This window comes from Pseudochaenichthys georgianus, chromosome 19 (genome assembly GCF_902827115.2).
Source record: "Pseudochaenichthys georgianus chromosome 19, fPseGeo1.2, whole genome shotgun sequence".
NCBI lineage: Eukaryota > Metazoa > Chordata > Actinopteri > Perciformes > Channichthyidae > Pseudochaenichthys > Pseudochaenichthys georgianus.
In genome coordinates, this window is record NC_047521.1 from 9,273,985 (window position 1) to 9,292,600 (window position 18,616).

General features: G+C 40.6%; 1 protein-coding gene across 1 annotated transcript in view; it reads left to right on the top strand.

The window, feature by feature from the left end:
- The window catches only part of myo1d (myosin 1D), a 126,520-nt gene that overhangs the window by 53,342 nt on the left and 54,562 nt on the right, over positions 1-18,616 (top strand). The window contains exons 14-18 of the mRNA XM_034107571.2: positions 1,531-1,601; positions 7,096-7,170; positions 7,854-7,986; positions 8,140-8,306; positions 11,953-12,160. Of these exons, the coding sequence (XP_033963462.1) occupies positions 1,531-1,601; positions 7,096-7,170; positions 7,854-7,986; positions 8,140-8,306; positions 11,953-12,160 (654 nt within the window). The remainder of the gene's footprint in view (positions 1-1,530; positions 1,602-7,095; positions 7,171-7,853; positions 7,987-8,139; positions 8,307-11,952; positions 12,161-18,616) is intronic.

Here is an 18,616-nt window from a genome sequence, read left to right on the forward strand (position 1 = left end):
GCTGCTTTTGTGGCAGACTACAGCGCCACTTACAGGCCTGGCATATGTACTACAGCATCTCCAGCGCAATGGCCGGCCGTGGCCCAACCCCACATTCCCCTGATAGGTGGAGAATTGACCAATAAGCGGAGCACCACTTCTGTGACGTAGAAAATAATTCAAATCTGGATCAGTCTGTATCCGATCCGTTACAGCCCCTTTCTTTTTTTTTTAGAGATTTGGGCAGTGGCGATTGGCGAACCGTCAGGGCCTTCAAGGTATTCAGAGAATACCCTGGAACACTCAGATAAAACAAACAAAAAATCGATTTAATTATATAAATAAAATGTATATTAAATGAGAATCGTATCTGTGTTGTTGATCTGTAATATTACAGTGTTACGTTGATTTGTTTGTCCTTCTCGGACCATGCACTACGCATTTCAGTATTTTTGTGTTAGAAAAGAAAGCAACTAATCAGATCTTGTTCTGGGTCTCTGGATAGAATATCCTTCAACCAAGGCCGCGCCATATAGATAGCTATTATATTACTCTCAACCAAGGTATTCTACATCCTTGATCGAATGCCCTGGCCGTTGCACTGAATGAGAGCGTACGTTTGGACTGACAGTTTGATCAACCAATCATATATTGATTTGTAGCCAATGGGCGTATTCTTTCCGAGTTTCACTCGGTTCCAGGGTACTCTAGAAGGCCCGCTAGTTAACTGGCTCGAGACAGAGGATCAGATAAATGCGATGAAGCAATTCATGCCGTTTTATTGTTTTTAACGTTGAAATGACAAGTGCAACAGGTGAAGATTAAATTGTTGCGGAATTGTTGTGAGTACCCTTTTCAAGACGACAATTCAGTGAAAAGACGGACATTATAATGCCGCGGCGGGGTGTGTGTGTCTACAGAAGGTCCAGTTGTGATAGACACGGTTCGCCACTGGATTTGGGTATGGAGGAAAAAAGAGGGTTGTGTTTTCTGACACTTGCTGAGTTCCCTGGAACACCGGGGACACATATTCATGTATAAAAGATGTACAAGAGTGCATTTTGCATGATAGGTCCCCTTTAAATAAGATGTTATGCATAATCATAACATTCATACAAGAAAGGTCAAAACAGCATTCGCAGGCTCTAAGGTAATACTTTGGAAACTTGTGTAAATTATTCATAGATCTGTCGAAGTATGGAAGTACCTTTTTATCTACAGCACATAAACAATACTATTGACGTAACTTTAATGGTCAACATTTAGAAACCAGATGTGGTTTCTCGTCCTTTATTAATCATACAGTAAAAGGAAGTTTGCTGGAAGATGCGTCATATTTATTTATTTATTATAAATGACATTCATGGTTGGACATTATTCAGTTCGAAGTGATCAGTACAAGACAACATCAGGCAAAGGAGGAACGTTTTTTGAAAAAGCAGAACAAGTGAAAAGTGTTGTTAAATATACAGTATCTCTTTGCTTTTTTCATACTTTATTCTGAGATGTTTTATAATAGCTGACTCACTCTCTTTGTCTGTCTCTTTGCAGCTCTCACCCACGGACAAGAGTTTGGAGTTTGACCGCGACTTCCGCATCCGCCATTACGCAGGAGATGTGGTGTAAGTGTCTCTCAGTTTGATCTATTCCGTAAAAGCTTTTAACTGTGATCCATGCTCTTTTCCTACATCCATACCCCTTTGAATCTCTCCACCGAACTGCCTACTGAAATCACAGTCATGTACTTTGGCAGCTTAGAGAGCACATGGGAGTTTGGCTTCCTAATTCAACTTGATGTTTTTTTGGGGATGTGGGAGAACCACTCATTCACAAAAATATTTGTTTTCAAAAGGATGGTTTTGAAAAAACTCTTTACCCTCAGTACACCATGTAAGGGAGACTTCTGTGTAGCAATTAGGGCTGTGCATCTTCACTGGTCTCACGATTCGATTCGATTACAATTATCCTGTCAACGATTCGATTCGGTTCGATATCCCGGTGCATCGCGATTCATACCAATGCGTTGCATCCTCAATTTTCTATATTACTGCACATGGCTTATTTTTCATCAATGCATACATGCAGTAAATACATATGAACTCTCTTTTTATTATTTAGAAAGTGCTTCAGAAATCAATAGCATAAATGTCTTGACATTAATTTATAAACCAAAATAAATTAATTGTATAGGTCTAGCCTCCGTGTGTGAAGTTGTTCCATCCTCAAAAACAAAAAGCTAATGCTTCTGCAGACCGTGGTCTTCTGTTAAGAAAGGACACTGAATGTCCTGAATGAGGCATCACACACAGGACTTGAGTCTGAACACAGCAGACAACAGGAGTATTTACAACAGCATATACAAACAAAAATACTGCATGTGGGTGCACACTTACATTCTCTGTTTTACTGTTACATAAATCCCATGAATGTATGAGATTAAATTAGCTTCATTATATCTCAGTGATTAAGTGAATAAAAAGTGTCTATCGGGTCACTATCAGCATGTCACTCATTATTTTCAGGGAGGGGGCGGGGCTTGGAGGAACGGAGGAGACGGTGATCGCGGAAGCTTTTTTCCTCCTGCCTTCACAAACTTTACACACGTATATATCGTCTGAAAATTGCTAGAGGACATTCATACTTTGCAATCCAAGACTTAATTAAATCCACCAAAAACCTGACATGATTGTAACGCGATTATTTTTGAAAAACATAAATCCCTGTCTGTGTCTCTGAGCCGCAGCGACACAGAGTGATTCAGAGCGGGTCCTTCTGCTGTTGGTTCTGGACTGGTGTTCTTGTGTTGGTGGATAAAGCAGACTGCTCCGTGTTCGGTGTTGCTGTGCCACGTATGTTCCCTGATCTCTGCGTGACCGACCGATTTAATATTAAAGTGACAGAAAAAACGTTATAGTAAAGCCGCGGCCGGAAAATCAGGAAGCAACGTTACTACTCGATAACCGATTATCTTCCGTCACTGCATCGAGACCGAATCGTCCGCATCGCAATGCATCGTAGAAACGATTATTTTCAACACCCCTAGTAGCAATGCAGTGGGAGTCACCGACTCAGGAAGATGACACGGTAGAGCAGGAGCTTCGATGTCAAACACTGGAGGTTTATTTGGAGTTTCGGCCGGAGGATTCACATCACAAGTCACAGCAGTCACGGTCTGACTGCACGGGTGGTTGCCACGTCAATTCTGGAGCGCCTCTCTCTCGTTAGCCCATTTAACTGGTTTCACAGAGAGTAATCAACATATTTTGATAAGATAGCTTTAGACAGTTGGGCACACTGAGTCACTTGCGTCCGTCACTTATGGCCTCGAAGATGTCATACCTTGGAGTCCACAAACAACAAAGAAGGAAGTGTCCCAGTGCACCCACAACAACAGACCATCTGTGACCTAGTGTTGACCGGTCACAGAATGGGAACAATAACATTATGGCTGAAGCAGCCTGTGTCCTTAAAGGAGATAAACAGACGTCAGGGTTGGTCCTGTACGTCATATCTAGGTGTCTAGGTCAATTATTTCCTCTCTTTTTTTATCATTTATGATAACCTATAAACATTAGTCTAATAATAATTTGGTCAATACTTAACTCAATAGGCGTCTCTAGATTTGAGTGTGGTCTCACCTTACATTAATTACATCACAAAGTAAAATAAGATTGAAACATTCAATCACAATGATTGATACAGCCAATCATAATAGGGAAAATCATCTCTCATCAGTGTTTGATCATCTTTTGTAAAAAGCATAATAATGAACACACATAAAACACAGGTGCACAATAGCTAAATATTTGTTGTAAACTAATATATTTTATCATTTATCATTAGTTAATTTCATTCTTTAAATTATACTTCTCTAATTTGAGGATCAAATATGCTAGATAATTGTTATATGAAATATTATAAATATTAGTTTTGGGCCAAAACTGAAATTAATCCAGTACTTGAAACATCATTGTAGGTCTTTCTGTGCATGGATAATACATTAAAGAGTAGTGTTGTTAAGCCTGATTGCTGGACGATTAAAGATATTAACATTATCTGTGATAATAGTATAAATATCTTATTATTCAATCTGATAATATTAATGAATTAATTCTGTTTAGTGCGAAAGTGTAATCTGATCCGGCAAAAATATATTAATCACCACTATTCAACACATGTCTGGTCATTGGAAATATAAAGACAGTCATTAATTGTACATCTGTAAACATCCAAGATATAAAATCAATTCAAAGTTCATCTTTGTACGGGAGCTGGAAGAACGTGTCCTTCAGTCTTTCTGACTCGTTCTCCTCCTCTCTTTATGACAAAGAGTGTGTGGTGTGTAAAGGCATCCTGATACTGTAGATTAGCACTGAGGTGCTGATTGGCTCAAACTCTTCTTCATCAGAGCGCCATATTTAAACCCCCCAATTGCTCTGCTTTTGTGTGGCTCATCAAGTGAGCACTGTAGTTGATCCCCCCAGTGAAACGGAGGCTCATCCGCCTGCATTCCTTCTGCTGCTTGAGAGTAGTGCCAGACAAAACTGCGTATTCCAAGTGGCGCATCCAGGTCTCCCCCCGTGATGGGAGAGGTTAGGAAGACATCTTGTATGAAGCCTCTGAAGTCCTCGCTCGTCCCGCAGGGTTGTCTGCCTGAGCCCACCGAGCAGAATGGTGAAGAAGCATCCCATCTCCTCAGATAGTTGAAGATTAGAATCCTCTCATCTCGATCGACCTCGGGCCTCCTTGCCCGTGGCTGGGGGTGCCCTCTGCAGCCGGAGAGTGTGACCCTCTCTAGTGTTGACCGGTCACAGAATGGGAACAATAACATTATGGCTGAAGCAGCCTTTGTCCTTAAAGGAGATACACAGACGTCAGGGTTGGTCCTGTACGTCATATCTAGGTATCTAGCTAAATTAGCTAAACACACCGTGACTTCATCGTTTGCTGTAGTTACAGTTGCATTATAGCACAAGTATGTAGTAATACACACTTTTGGTGGAACACGGTTTTTCCAACAGATGTTTTAAAAATGGTGTTTTTAAAATGCTTACTTGAAGTCTGAAGTAGTATATACTGAATACATTCTATCAAAGCATCAACATTTTAGAAGCAAACTATTTCTGCCATAGGTATAAACAACATCAAAACTCCTACTTCCCACATGGTAAGAGTTTTACAAAAGCATGGGTCGGTGTGTGGATGTTTCTATAATTGATTGATGTTGTATTTTTGTATTTATGTATATATTTATTTTATTTTTGTTTGAAAGAAATGAAACTTTGTAACATGTTGAAATGCTTAATGTAGAGTCATCCTAGTGCACACACATGTGACAAAAATAGGTTGGCATTTTATTCTGAACAGTAGAAATAAAACACAAATTTCATTAAAATGACCACCATCAATGCCAACAATTGGCCCCCACTTTCACAACTGGAGCACACATGCAAACATTTTAACATCGTCTTCATAGCAGGCTGTCTCCCAAAATGACAGCACCACTTCCCAATGCCCCAAAGTACTTGGGTACCATTCAAATGAATAAATAACACACGATAAGCCTCCAAAAAGGGCTCTCAGGGAAACGTGTTGAGCCCATTTGTGAGGGCTAGTGTCTGCTGCCCAGGGGAGGACTCAGCCAGAGGAGCGTGATTGATCCCTGAGCTACTTATAGCAGGCAGAGGGCTGCTCACAACACACAGCATGGGCTGCTGCAGCTCTGCTTTTATAGCTTAACAGCACACATGAACGTTTACAGGAGGCTGTAAGGTCCAACTTATATTTAGATTCACGGAAACCACAATTTACACATCCAGTGGCCACTTTATTAGGTGCAGTTGCACCTGGACAAGAAGTTCACTTGTTAATGCCAGACGTCAGAATCTACTGTAATACCACATTTTCAATAGATGGTACGGCATGCAGCTATACTGAACTTGATTTTTTTTTTTTATCTTTTTCGACGTGTAAAAGTTAAGGAAAGCACATGATATTGTATGTTTTTGGGGGTGAAGTTAAAACACTGCAGACCAATTATTGGTCAGAGAAATGCACCAATGCATCACAGGACAATACGTTCCTTTGTAACGCAGCGTGTTACCAGTTGTAGATGGTGTCACAGCATTTCATGCTGGTAGGGTACTGGATTGAAAAACAATAAATAAATACCTCTTCCTCAAAATGAGTGGTGCAAAGCAGAGCCTTGCCATGAAGTGGAAACACGGCTTAAGTCACTTTGACTTTGCAAGGATTTTTGGTAGGGTTTGAGTGTCTCAGAAACTCTTCCGAGATGTCCTCGGATTTTCACGTACAACGGTCTTCAGGGGAGAAATCAGGGGAGAATAGCCGGACCAGACCCGTTTAAGTTGACCGGAAGGCGACGGTAACTCAAAAAGCATGGCAGCAGTACAACATCTGTGAACACACAACACATTAAACCTGGAAGTGATGGACTACAGCCGCTGAAGACCACCACCAGTTCCTCTCCTTTCAAATAAGAAAAGCAATGCTACAGTCTGAACTAACTGGAAACAATTGTTGCCTTGTTTGGTGAATTTCAAATGTTCTTTATTGGTCTTATGGTGAAGAAGAAATGTTCTTGGCACACCCTTAATACCAATCAAGCCTTATTTTAAAATGCACAGCCTACCCTGAGTTGTGTTGCTTGCCATGTGCACCCCTTTAATGGACATGTTACAACAGTCGTAATGCACCACGCAGTGAATAACGTCTCACAGGTACATCTTATCTCAATCGGATTCCACCACTGAGTTCAAGGTACTCCAACGGCCTCCATAGCCACTAGATCTCAATCTGATAAGGCATCACTTTTAGTTGTGTTGCAGGAGATTCACAGCATGAATAAGCAGCCGTCAAATCTCCAGCAAATGTGTAATGCTATCACCTCGGCACGGACAAAATAAACATGTCCGGTTGTTCTGGTAGCAGGATTGGAAAAATGTACCTAAAAAGTGGCCAAGTGTAAATAAAAAGATAATCTATAGATGGAATAAGGTCAAAATAATCATCATAGTAATGCTGTTACTTGTCAGAACAATAAGCAAGTCATGTGTTTTTGCGAACATTCATTCACCTGCCTCCCTCTCTCCACAGGTACTCAGTGGTGGGCTTCATTGATAAGAACAAAGACACTCTGTTCCAGGATTTCAAGAGGCTGCTGTACAACAGGTGACACACTCACAAAACACACACATAGTAATACACACCTCTTCAATCACCTCTGCACACTTTATTCTCTGTATGCCTGGCAGCACTGTACATGACTATGCTCTGGAATGAACATTGCAGCACAAGTACAACTAATCTCCTTTCAGCAGGCTTATATCCTGCTCCTCTCCCTGGTGTTTTTCCTCCGCTGAATATAAATGTGCGGTCTAATAACTGACCTGACCGGTCTAATGTGCATTTTATGATACTCTTTACTCCTAAGGAGACAATGTGGATAGCAGCCAAACATGTTTTAACGTGGGTGCTGATAGCCTAATGGGAACACCTATAGTATTTGGGTTGGTGCTGTATTAAGAACCAAGGGAATATATTATATTAATGAACTATTGCAGTGCTAGTTTTAGGTTAACGATACACTCACATTTTCTCTCCATTGTTGGCGTTGTATCTCCTTCTTGCATGTTGTTGTCTGACATAAAGTCGTCACTCAGAACACAATTGTTGTCCGTCTTTAGGATACACATTTTAATCTTAATAGGTTTTAACCACATTGATAACAATCAGAGAAACAATCTTAGTGGCAGCGTAGATCAGTAGAGAAACACTGATTATTTCTTTATTTTGTTGCTCAATGCCCATTAAAGTGTTTTATACTTATACAACTCTTCCTTTCATGTTCACAGTTCTAACCCAGTACTGAAGGGCATGTGGCCTGAAGGCAAACTGAGAATCAACGAGGTCACCAAACGGCCACTGACTGCTGCAACGCTCTTCAAAAACTCCATGATCATGTTGGTGGAGAACCTGGCCTGCAAGGTGAGCAGTCTGGATGAGAAGCCCTTTGTTTTAAACACACACAAACCCTTACACTTTAAAATAGCATGCCTGAGAGTTTCAGCACAAAGTCTTGAATGGTGGATCAGAAATAAAACATGTTCAGTTAGTTATTAACACCGTTTCCCACTCTAGGAACCCTACTATGTGCGCTGCATCAAGCCCAACGAGGTGAAGTCGCCGCTCCTGTTCGAGCAGGAGCGCTGCCGCCACCAGGTGGAGTACCTCGGGCTGCTGGAGAACGTCAGAGTGCGGCGTGCCGGCTTCGCCTACAGACAGACCTACCCTCGCTTCCTACAGAGGTACCTGCCACATATTGATCACTCTTAGCACCTTGGACATGTGATAAACCTTGTTTCTGTGATATATAACATGCTTTTCTTTTCGTTATAACTTGACAAGCTGCAACTGCAAATCATTTATTCATCGGTTGATCTGCTGATTCTTTTTTTTTTTTATTAATTTGTCAATAAAACGTTGAGAAACTACCATTTCAAATCACCAGAGCCCATACTGACATCTTCAAATTCCTCTATTACTGCATTCAACCTGACGGTACCAAACCCAAATGGATTAACATTACTATCATAAATGACAGAGAAAAGACAAATCCTCACATTTTGGAGTTCATTTCAAAAAGTGTTTGACATTTTCCTTGAAAGATTACCTTGTTTTCTAAAACTTGTACCCAGGACTTGCCTTGCAGTCAGGCCTTTGAGGAAAAGCTACACATTATTCACATATTTCATAATGTTAGGGTTGTGATTTGAAGTTTTAATGGGTGCTCTGGGACTAAGTTTGAAATATGGGTAGAAGACGTGACTGAGCAACACCTCTTCCCTCACCACACACACTCTGATCAGACATGCTGAATCCCTGAAGCTGTCCACACTGCCGCCGTGAAGGATTCCTTCTGACAGTTCCTAACTGTGGGGTGTAACATGTGTTGTGTAACTCCAATCAGCTCGCGTCCAATCTAATCTCACAGCTAATCAGTTAAATCTCCAGCAGCCATCATAAAAAGACCTTTTTAGTAGTTTGTCAGCTTGCTACAAGCATAATATGACTGTCCTCTGACCTTGAATTAAAAGCTGTCTGCACTCTAATTACTAGGAAAATACTTTGTTGTGAAATATTTTCAATGTGCTGCAAAAATTACCCTGATTTAATGTGTTGTCGCAAAGTAGTCAAGGACTTGCGTCAACATCTCATGTTTTATTCAGAAAGACGCCTGACATTAAAAGTCTGTTTGCATAGCAATTGGCACTAATTTGGTTGCAAGCCGAATGCTGAGAATGGAGTTCTTAGGCTAATGCCAATATTGATATTTAGGAGATACAAAAATCAGGACCAATATTTTAAATGTTGTCACTGAAACACGTAATACAAACAGGGCTCCTTCCTTTTGAAAGATGAACTGGACATGACATTAAAACATACCAGAAAAACAACAGCAAACATAACATTGAACAGAATGATTAATAACCAATCAGATGAGTTGATATTAACAGATGAGACTTGGATTTATAAAACTTTAAAAAAGTTAAATAATTTCATAATATAACACATTTTTATAAATAAAGGCAATTCAAGGTGCTTTGGATAATGCACTAGAACAGGGGTGTCAAACTCAATTTCATCGCGGGCCACATTCGCATAAATGTTGCACTCAAAGGGCCGGTTGTAACTTTAAGACTATATAAAAATACATATATAAATATATAATATATATATAAGATCATGTATTATATTACATTATTGCCTCTGAATTGGATTATTATCGGATAGGATAATAACTTAGTAATTAACTACGTCTGAAAGCAGAAGTCCAGTGCAAATAATTGCAAGTCTCTTCAGTGTATGTCACAAAACGAGATGCAATGTGGGACATGTAGTTTATGGGCAACCTGCTTCTCTAAAGTGGCATGTAACCCGATAATAAACGTATTATATTCTTTACAAGCTCTTGCGGGGCCGCATAAAATGAAGTCGCGGGCCGGATTTGGCCCCCGGGCCTTGAGTTTGAGACCCTTGCACTAGAACAAACAGGAAATACAGCATTTAACAGGCAGACACCATATGAGTGAATACAAGCTAGCTCAACAGGTATCTGTACTGAATTACTTTGAAATGTACTTATATTTATATACTTATATTATACTTTAATATACTTTTCATGTTCAAGACGTTTTTCATCCAACTAATCATTTATTGGTTGTTCATTCAAAGGGTCCTTTTTATGCTCTTTTTCGGGTTCATATATGTATTTTGTGCCTCGAAATGTTATTCTAATAGAATATTGAATGGAGGATTGCTCTTGTGTTAGAGTACTGTAACAGTGTGGTTATTGTAATTTTAATTAAAGTATCTGATACACTTCATCCCAAACTGATATTCTGGGAGCTTTCCCAGCCCCGGGTGCAAACCTCCATGCCGCATGTGTCGTCTCGCTAAGACTCCAGTCTTCACATTTGAAAAAGAAATCCCCCTCTTGATATCTTCAATTGTGAACCTGTAGTTTTGCACACAATATGTTTCATAAGACATTCTGTCTCGATAGAGGCTAATGTAAAAGGGAAGCAGAAGTTAAAGAGTGAGGACAGATGTCAAACAGATCAGGGTTAGGCTTTAGAGACTAGAAAGGAACAGTCAAAATGTCACCTCGTGTCTCCCTGCAGAGGATGAGTGGCAGTGACTCTGATGTCTCTGAGTGGAGCTTTCCAGGTCTAATATATAGACCTGGAAAGCTCCACTCACTACATTTTACAAAACTCATCACTCTCTCCGTATGTTCCTATGTCCTCGTAGTGAGGGTGGTTGTGGGTACAGGATTAGGCAATGAGTCTTTTGCATCAAATGCTAACAAGCGAATACATTCGTAAATAAAACATTTTCCTCTTGAGATTTTTACTGTCAAAACAACTCACACACATTACAGAAACCTTGCTTTTGTTTAATGCATACTAATAAAGAAGGGATTTTGATTGCAACTTTGTGCTGTTTTGAAAAATGCATTCTATAATTCATCAGTGTATAATTGAATTTAGACCAAATGCTATCAATTTTAAGGCTTCCACAGGACCTTACAATCCAAACTCTGATCGTTCAGAGAAGGGATGTGAAGTCTCATATTTCCATCATTTGACTCTTACCCCATGGAGGTACACTATACAGTAATTACTCCCCTTGTTCATGTCAGGAGCAGCTGTGGCGTCCAGCCATGGCATCTCCAGTCCACAGGAACACTTTCACACTCGCATAGCAATTAAGAAGATCTGTTCAGCTTCAGCTTTCTTTCTTTAGATATAATATGATGTGAGGGGAAATAAAACACAGAGGACAAACACAAAATATTCAATTACAAAGAATCTGCGCAGTGTCTAGATTTTAAACGGTACTGTATCTGTTTCTTCCTCGCTGACAGTGTTTGTATGTTTTTATTTTGTATTAACAGAGTAAAAAGCAATACAAGTTTATTAGTGCAACTATTGCTCTGTGAGGTAAATGATAACATTAGCACAAATACAATGTTGACATGCTGATGTTTAGCAGGTTGAATGTTAGCATGCTAATTAGCACTAAGCACAAAGCAGCTAAATGCTGATGTTAATATCATCAGTTTTGCAGGTCATATCCCAAAGTGTTAGACACATTTGATCTGGGGATGGTGCTGGATGATAATTGAAGGGATGAACACTTTTCTGACCATTTATCATAAGGGGAACATGAATGTGATTACCAAATGTTATTGTCATCTAACTAACTTGTTGAGATATTCTATTCAAAAAGAAAAAGTTAACTTCAGCGTAACATCAAGTAAAATCAGGATCTCCAAGGTCTGGAGGTTGGGGAACATTTATGTGTACTGTTACGCAATCGAAATAACCATTTCTTTTTTCTTTTGTTGAGCGATACACTTCTGACACGCCCTCTGTGTCCCTCCTCCAGATACAAGATGATCTCAGAGTTTACGTGGCCAAACCATGACTTGCCCTCCGACAAAGAGGCCGTGAAGAAGCTCATGCAGGGGTGTGGATTCGACCACGACGCGGCCTACGGCAAAACCAAGGTCTTCATCCGCACTCCACGCACGCTCTTCAGCCTGGAGGAGCAGCGGGTGGACATGGTCCAGAGGATCGTCCTCTTCCTCCAGAAGGTGAGACCAGCTCATATTCGCTTATGAAGCCAGATACTGATATGACAGCTTCAAACTGCAAATGACTGATGCAGTATCGCTCTGAGCTCATGGGAAATGCAGAATTTAGGAAATGTGTTTCTACTTATATATCAAAAGCATTAAGAAGCTTCGTATTCATTAAATGTCTCCCTTTTTTTAAAACATGGTTATCCTCTCCCTGATTTCCCCTTCAATTTAAACCAGGGAACCAAATGAACAACATCCTTTTTTATAGCTCTCATTGAAATTCACCAGCCCTGGCTATGCATATGAATAACCTTGGAGACTAGAACAACTCTACTCAACTCTTTACACAAGTTGTACAGGCGCTGAGGTATTTTTGGAGCTGATGTAATCCTGTATTATTATCGGTGGAATGTTATATCTCTCATGGCGAATGTCTCTGCCTCTCCTTCTTTCTGAGTTTCTCCCACGCAGCTCCTGTAAAGTTGTTATGTAGGATAAATTGAATTTAAATTTAAAAAAATGCTCTTTGTAAGTGATTTAAAAAGCTGCAGAGTAATCCTAACATCATCATCCCAAATCAGGTGATGTCCTTGGTTTGACGCCCACTAGGTTAAGCACTCAGACTTCACCTGTTGTGAAAGGATTGTATGAATGGACTAGATAACCTGAGCATATTTTCATTTAAACTAGTATCTGTCAGTGTGGTTAAAGTACAGCAGGACTGTGTTTCTTGTATTCATTAGAACAACTGACTAATTCTGATGAAATGTATATATTTGTTTACATGACATCACTTACAGTAAATATGGCTACTGACTTCTATCCAACGTGACTTAAGATAAGCACATTTAACCTTTTTTAGGGAGAACTTAACTATCGAAACAGTGTAGTGTTTACCATTTCATGTTCTCTTCTCATGCTCCGCGAGACTTGCCTTTATGAATATCGAATCAGATTTCTTGTCCAGCCATTTGTAAACTGCTTTTTGGTTTAGAAGCACCAACATCCTGTTCAGCAAAACAGCAAGCGTTTGAAATAATGTGTTTAAGCCACAGAATAAACAACAACGATCTTAAATGATCTGCATTTTCATATTTCAACATTATATAAATATAATATGTATTTGTTGACAGTCACCTTTGTGCCTGCTTGCATACTGCCCCCTCCCTTTTGTCTTTGCTCTCCAAATCATCAAGTGTCCCAGTAAGGTGTTCCATCAGAAGCATCCAGGACAATTTAGGTTTAGCTTCTCAACTTTTGTGATTTGGAATCATGATCTTTTTTAATTTTGGTGGGATTTCTGGAAATGTTTACGATTCATACAAAGAATGATTTTTGAGATGATGGTACTTTTCCCTCTGAGCTAATATTGTGTTGGCTTGGGTGTGGCCACATGCTGTGCATTTTCACACGAGTCCCCCGCTGGATGCTTGTTCTGCTATGAATATCTATCACTCTTTGCGTGTCTCTGTCTTCAGTATTTGGTAACCCCATCATGCATCAGTGGTACGACGACACCTTCAGGTGACAACGTCTCGGTGTGATTATGGTGCATGCTCTGAGATGTGTTATACTGGCGTGCAGCGCAGACTTGTGTTACTTTGAATAGATGGAGAGAGTGGTTTGTAAACACAGTGTACGCTGTGCCTGCCTGTCCCATTTGAAATGCAACACGCCTGGAAGCTTTAAAATGGCTGACTGACATGCAGTTTTTTCAAAAACATCAACGCTTGTGCATACATCATCTGCTGCGGCTCCTGAGCACTATATTCTACCCCCAGGACCCATATGATTGACACTTTTTTAAACCATTATTATTTTAGAATCATGTTTGCACATTCCTCCACACTAAGTCTACCTTTTCCAGGGAGTATCTCCCAGCTCTCAGACATGAGAGGGGTTTCCAGCCAAATTAACTCCCGCAGCAGATTGATTGCTCGACCTTTGTATTGATCTGTGTGACCCGTTGCGGGCTCTTCACACGGACATGTTCCCTCCACCTCTCCCTCAGGAGGATCCTATCTTGCATCTACCAGAATGAGCAGGCATCAATAACCAAGGGAAAGCCCAGAGGAATCTGCCGCTTTTCCACCAAAACAAACATCACAGCAGCAGCAGAGGTCTCAGGAGGCAGCGCCTCGGTCAATGTTAAGGCCAAACACAAAGTATAGCTTCTCACACATGCCATACTACTGTATATGCACTCACTGACCTGCATTCTTGCAAATGTCCACCAGGGGGCTTCTCCCCTGATGTAAACATTCAAATGTGTAACTGTTGTGTTGTGTTCAAAAGCTGTTACCGTTCATGGTGTTCGTGGGTCAATTTTGACTCATGATTTATCTCAGTCCAAAACACTCAAAAATAATGACTATCATCCAATATTTGTTAGGAGATTTGGTGGACAACTCGTCCGCTTTCTTAAATCTCCTCGCGTCCCTAAACAAGCTGTTATCTTACATGAAGGAAATCCAGAGCATACACTTAACCGTTAAACAATAATCCACTGTAATGGTAATATACAATGCAATACAATCAAATACATTACCATACACAACCATATCGTATCATATGTATAATGTCAGGAGTTGGCCTACTCCTGGCTCCTGCCCACAGGCCGCCACGACCTTCCAGTCCGAGCGACGCGAGGAGAGGGAGAGAGAACAGCAAGCCGGATAGGCTTTCATACCAAATGATACAGGAGGGGGTGGAGTTTAAGGACAACTGGTCGTCTTTTCCAGTCATCTCAAACAAACACCTCTGACCCTCACTGTCTCCTATTTCTGCAGCCTCTGCAGCCTCCACACATCCCCCCATCACATTCCAGAGACCACAGTGGGGTCTTGTTCCAGCTCCCCCACAGCAATAAAACCCTTAACAGCCCTTCACAGTTTGCATGAATACATACAAATATTTCCTTACATATTGTTTTAGCTACATCATAACTAACTTATTATGCATTCATAACCATACAATTCTGTTGTAATTTAATTGTATGGCCCCAAAACACATCACACCACCTATTTAAGTAAAACATGTGATTCAATTCACTCATTATATTTCCTATAGTGAAGACAGTGAATCATTACGTTATCTGACTATAATAGAATAATATAATACAAAAAGAAGTTTTAAATTATTGTTACAGTGGATGGTGGGGGTGGGGTGTCTAAAGTCAAAGGTGAATCTTGATTGTGCCAAATTTGATCCAGAGTCACCCCCGACGATGCTGCAGGGTCTGCGCAGACCCAAACACTAAATGATACACTTTTTTAGAGACCTTCAGACTTGCTAAAATTGTCAAAATCAGTTGTTTATAGCTGTTGTGGAGGATAACATGAAGCCTTGTTCCGTTAAAAAAAACTAGAACATGTTATTATATCATTTGAACTTGAAACGGGTCACGGGAAACCCGAATACAACGTAAGGGTTAAGTCTACCAACAATTGACTCTACTTCTCAGTGGAATCATTTCCACAGTTTACATTCTTCTAAGGATTTTAAGGTCTCAATCGCTAGTTCCAAGTATTCTTCCATGTTTATAAATTATGATCTTGTGATTGACAAGTTGCTTCCATGGTTTTGACAAGTGTGGGTGCCTTGTTTTAGTTTTCTGTTACCCTTTTCATAGTGCATTACACCTCAGGAAAGGCAATTGCGGTTGCCTAAACATGTCTTGTTTATGACTCAGTTATACTTTACTCCACGCTATAGTCGCTTCTGGTTCCAAAAAGAGGCTTCAAAACGGTGTCAGTGACTCTGTCTACTTGCTAAATACTGCCTTTAGGTCCCTGACCCACAACATTAAATAGTGGTGTTACGGTAACACTGAATCCTATATCTATTCAACTGTTACTCAAACAAACAACCCCGTGCGAGTCTGAGCTGCTACGCCAAGCAATCCCCTTATCAGCACCTGGCACACCACACAGCCTTATGCCAGTTTGGGACCTGCAGTGCCAGGACTGTCAGCCTGTGACTGAAGCTCAGACACACTTCTTGGCCCTCCGTCTGCCTCATGGATTAATAATAATACCACTTAGTTTGCCCCATCAAACAACAAAAAAAACAGATTGAGAATGCACTCCCTTCCATAAAGACACATGGAGTTGCCCTTGTCGTGCCACTGTCCACTGCTTGTCTAAAAATAAAACACTGTCCTATTCAACCCGTTTATATTACCATAACCTCTCCTCCTTTGAGAAGGGGTGGAGTAGCTGGGGGCATGGAGTGGATGAGTGTCCTTCACAGCTCCATTTAATTCTGCCATTCTCTCCTTCCTTCAATTACTTGTTCATGTTTATTCCTGATGCGCTATAGCCACGTTCAAATCTCTTAAAGCTCTCTAAATCATTGCCCCTTAAAGAACATATCAACAGGAAGAATGGCTGAGAAAAGGCACACAATCCAACATCAATACAGATGTTATAAATTATACATACGCCACCCCCACCTTCGTTCTGTGTTCAAATGAATATTTCATAAATCCAAGCTCAGCCATCCACATCACGAGAAGTGTCGGCGCTTGTCAAAGTAGGTACGATGACGAGAAGATAACCCCCCCCTCCTCTCACGTATTCTCAGCCGCCACCTTAATTGTTTTCAAAGCTTTACATAGTCTCCCTGTAGCGGTGCGTTTCACAGACATGGCGAGTGTCCTTTCACAGCGTGGCCACGTGGGGTTTTGTCTTAAAGGATAAAGAGCATTATTGTTTTTTGTGTTGTGTCTTGAGGCAATACAATGTGCAGTAAACGCTTTTGTAGAGTTTGACTGAAGTGCAAAGGGTGCATTCTGTGGGTATCTGCAGCCTTTTTGTGAGTAGCAGGATACTTAATGCGAGGCCAGCAGTGCTCTTCTCTGCTTAGCGGTCCAGGACTGATCTGTCTCCGGCTACACCTCAGCAGACACGTGATCTCTAATCCTCTGATCCCCCTCTGAACCTGCAGAGTTTAAGCTATCATCTCCTCCAAAGAACTTCAGTAAGAACACGGCCGCAGATCAGAGAGCGCTTTCACTTCTTGTATTCTATTGTCTTGTAACAATTATGCCACTGGCTTTGAACAGAGGAAAGGTGCTTCCTCTGTTCTGAGAGAAACTTGTGATGTGATGTTGAAACTCATATATATCTTTTTAAAATAATTAAATGAATAAATGTAAAAAATATATTTAAAAGAAAACATCATTATTGGGATGGCTCAGTGGTTAGAGCGGTAACTGCTTCTTAGTCGGCCGGTTCGGATCCATACCCGGCCGAACGATCAGGCAATGTCCTATGATTCTTTTAACGAATGATAAATCTGCTTGTTGCTGATAAAACCTTACACCTGAATGAATAATAAACAACATGGAGGATGAATAAATCCAACAAGTATTCACAAATTAAGAAGCTGGACCTTTTTTTCATGATTAGTTATTCAAATAGTTACAGTTTTCTGGGTTCATTTTGGGGTACTGAACACAGGTAGTGCTCTTCAGCAATGTTTTAAAAGACTGGGTCCCTGGTTTGAATGGTATCCTGCAACATTTTAAAAGGTTTTCTTTCTTTTAATGCACATGTTCTACGAGGTACGAAATGCCTCAAGTATACACACAATGCACTGTTGTCTAAAACTCAGAGTATAAATGTTCAGCCCTTCATTTTCTGTCTATCACCTTATCAATGAATCGACTGTTTCAGCTCATGTCTTCGTCATTCTTATTCTTAGTCATTAGGTAAAGCAGGACACTCAATACAGTGAATCGTGTATAGACTGTATTGTACAGCACTAATAATAATCTATAAACTAGCTATGCTGATATTTAGAAGCTTATATTGCATGTGCCTAATACTATGCACAAGAGCTATACAGATTCTGCAATGACTACAGTAGCTCTTTCACTTTACGGATTTATAGGTGGGATAGTATTCTGTATTCATGCTTTACTTCCTCAATAAGTTGATGTTATTGTGCCATTCAAACATGTTTGTTAGTGTGTGTTACTTCCAGCATATACTGCTTACGATCGCACTTTTTCTTCCAATCCATTTTGTCCAGTCTCATCTAATTGATGGATGGGCGTCGAGTCATCCAATTTCACGTTCAATACTGTGCCTTCTCATTGCTGTTGATTGTTCAAGACCATTTTAAGCACATTCGTTTAAGATTATTGAGAGTATTAGCCCAGCGCTAAGATTTTAAAGTGACATAACACCAGGCGTTATGATTAAAATACTCTTTGTATAGTGGGGCTAGTGTTACTGGTGAGTGTGCTTGGACTTTATTGATTTATGATAATGACTGCTGGCTCGTGCCTGGGCCCAATGTCTCCCTATGACAGGCTGTGGTCAGAGCACGTTGCATCCTCGCTAATTTGTGTCTCATGCTCTGGATTCGACCCCCTCTGCCCCCCCCCCCCCCCTCTGCCCACCGCGTGCATCGAGCATGTCACTGGAAAAGCAGCTCCATATCCCCAGAGGATGTGGAAAC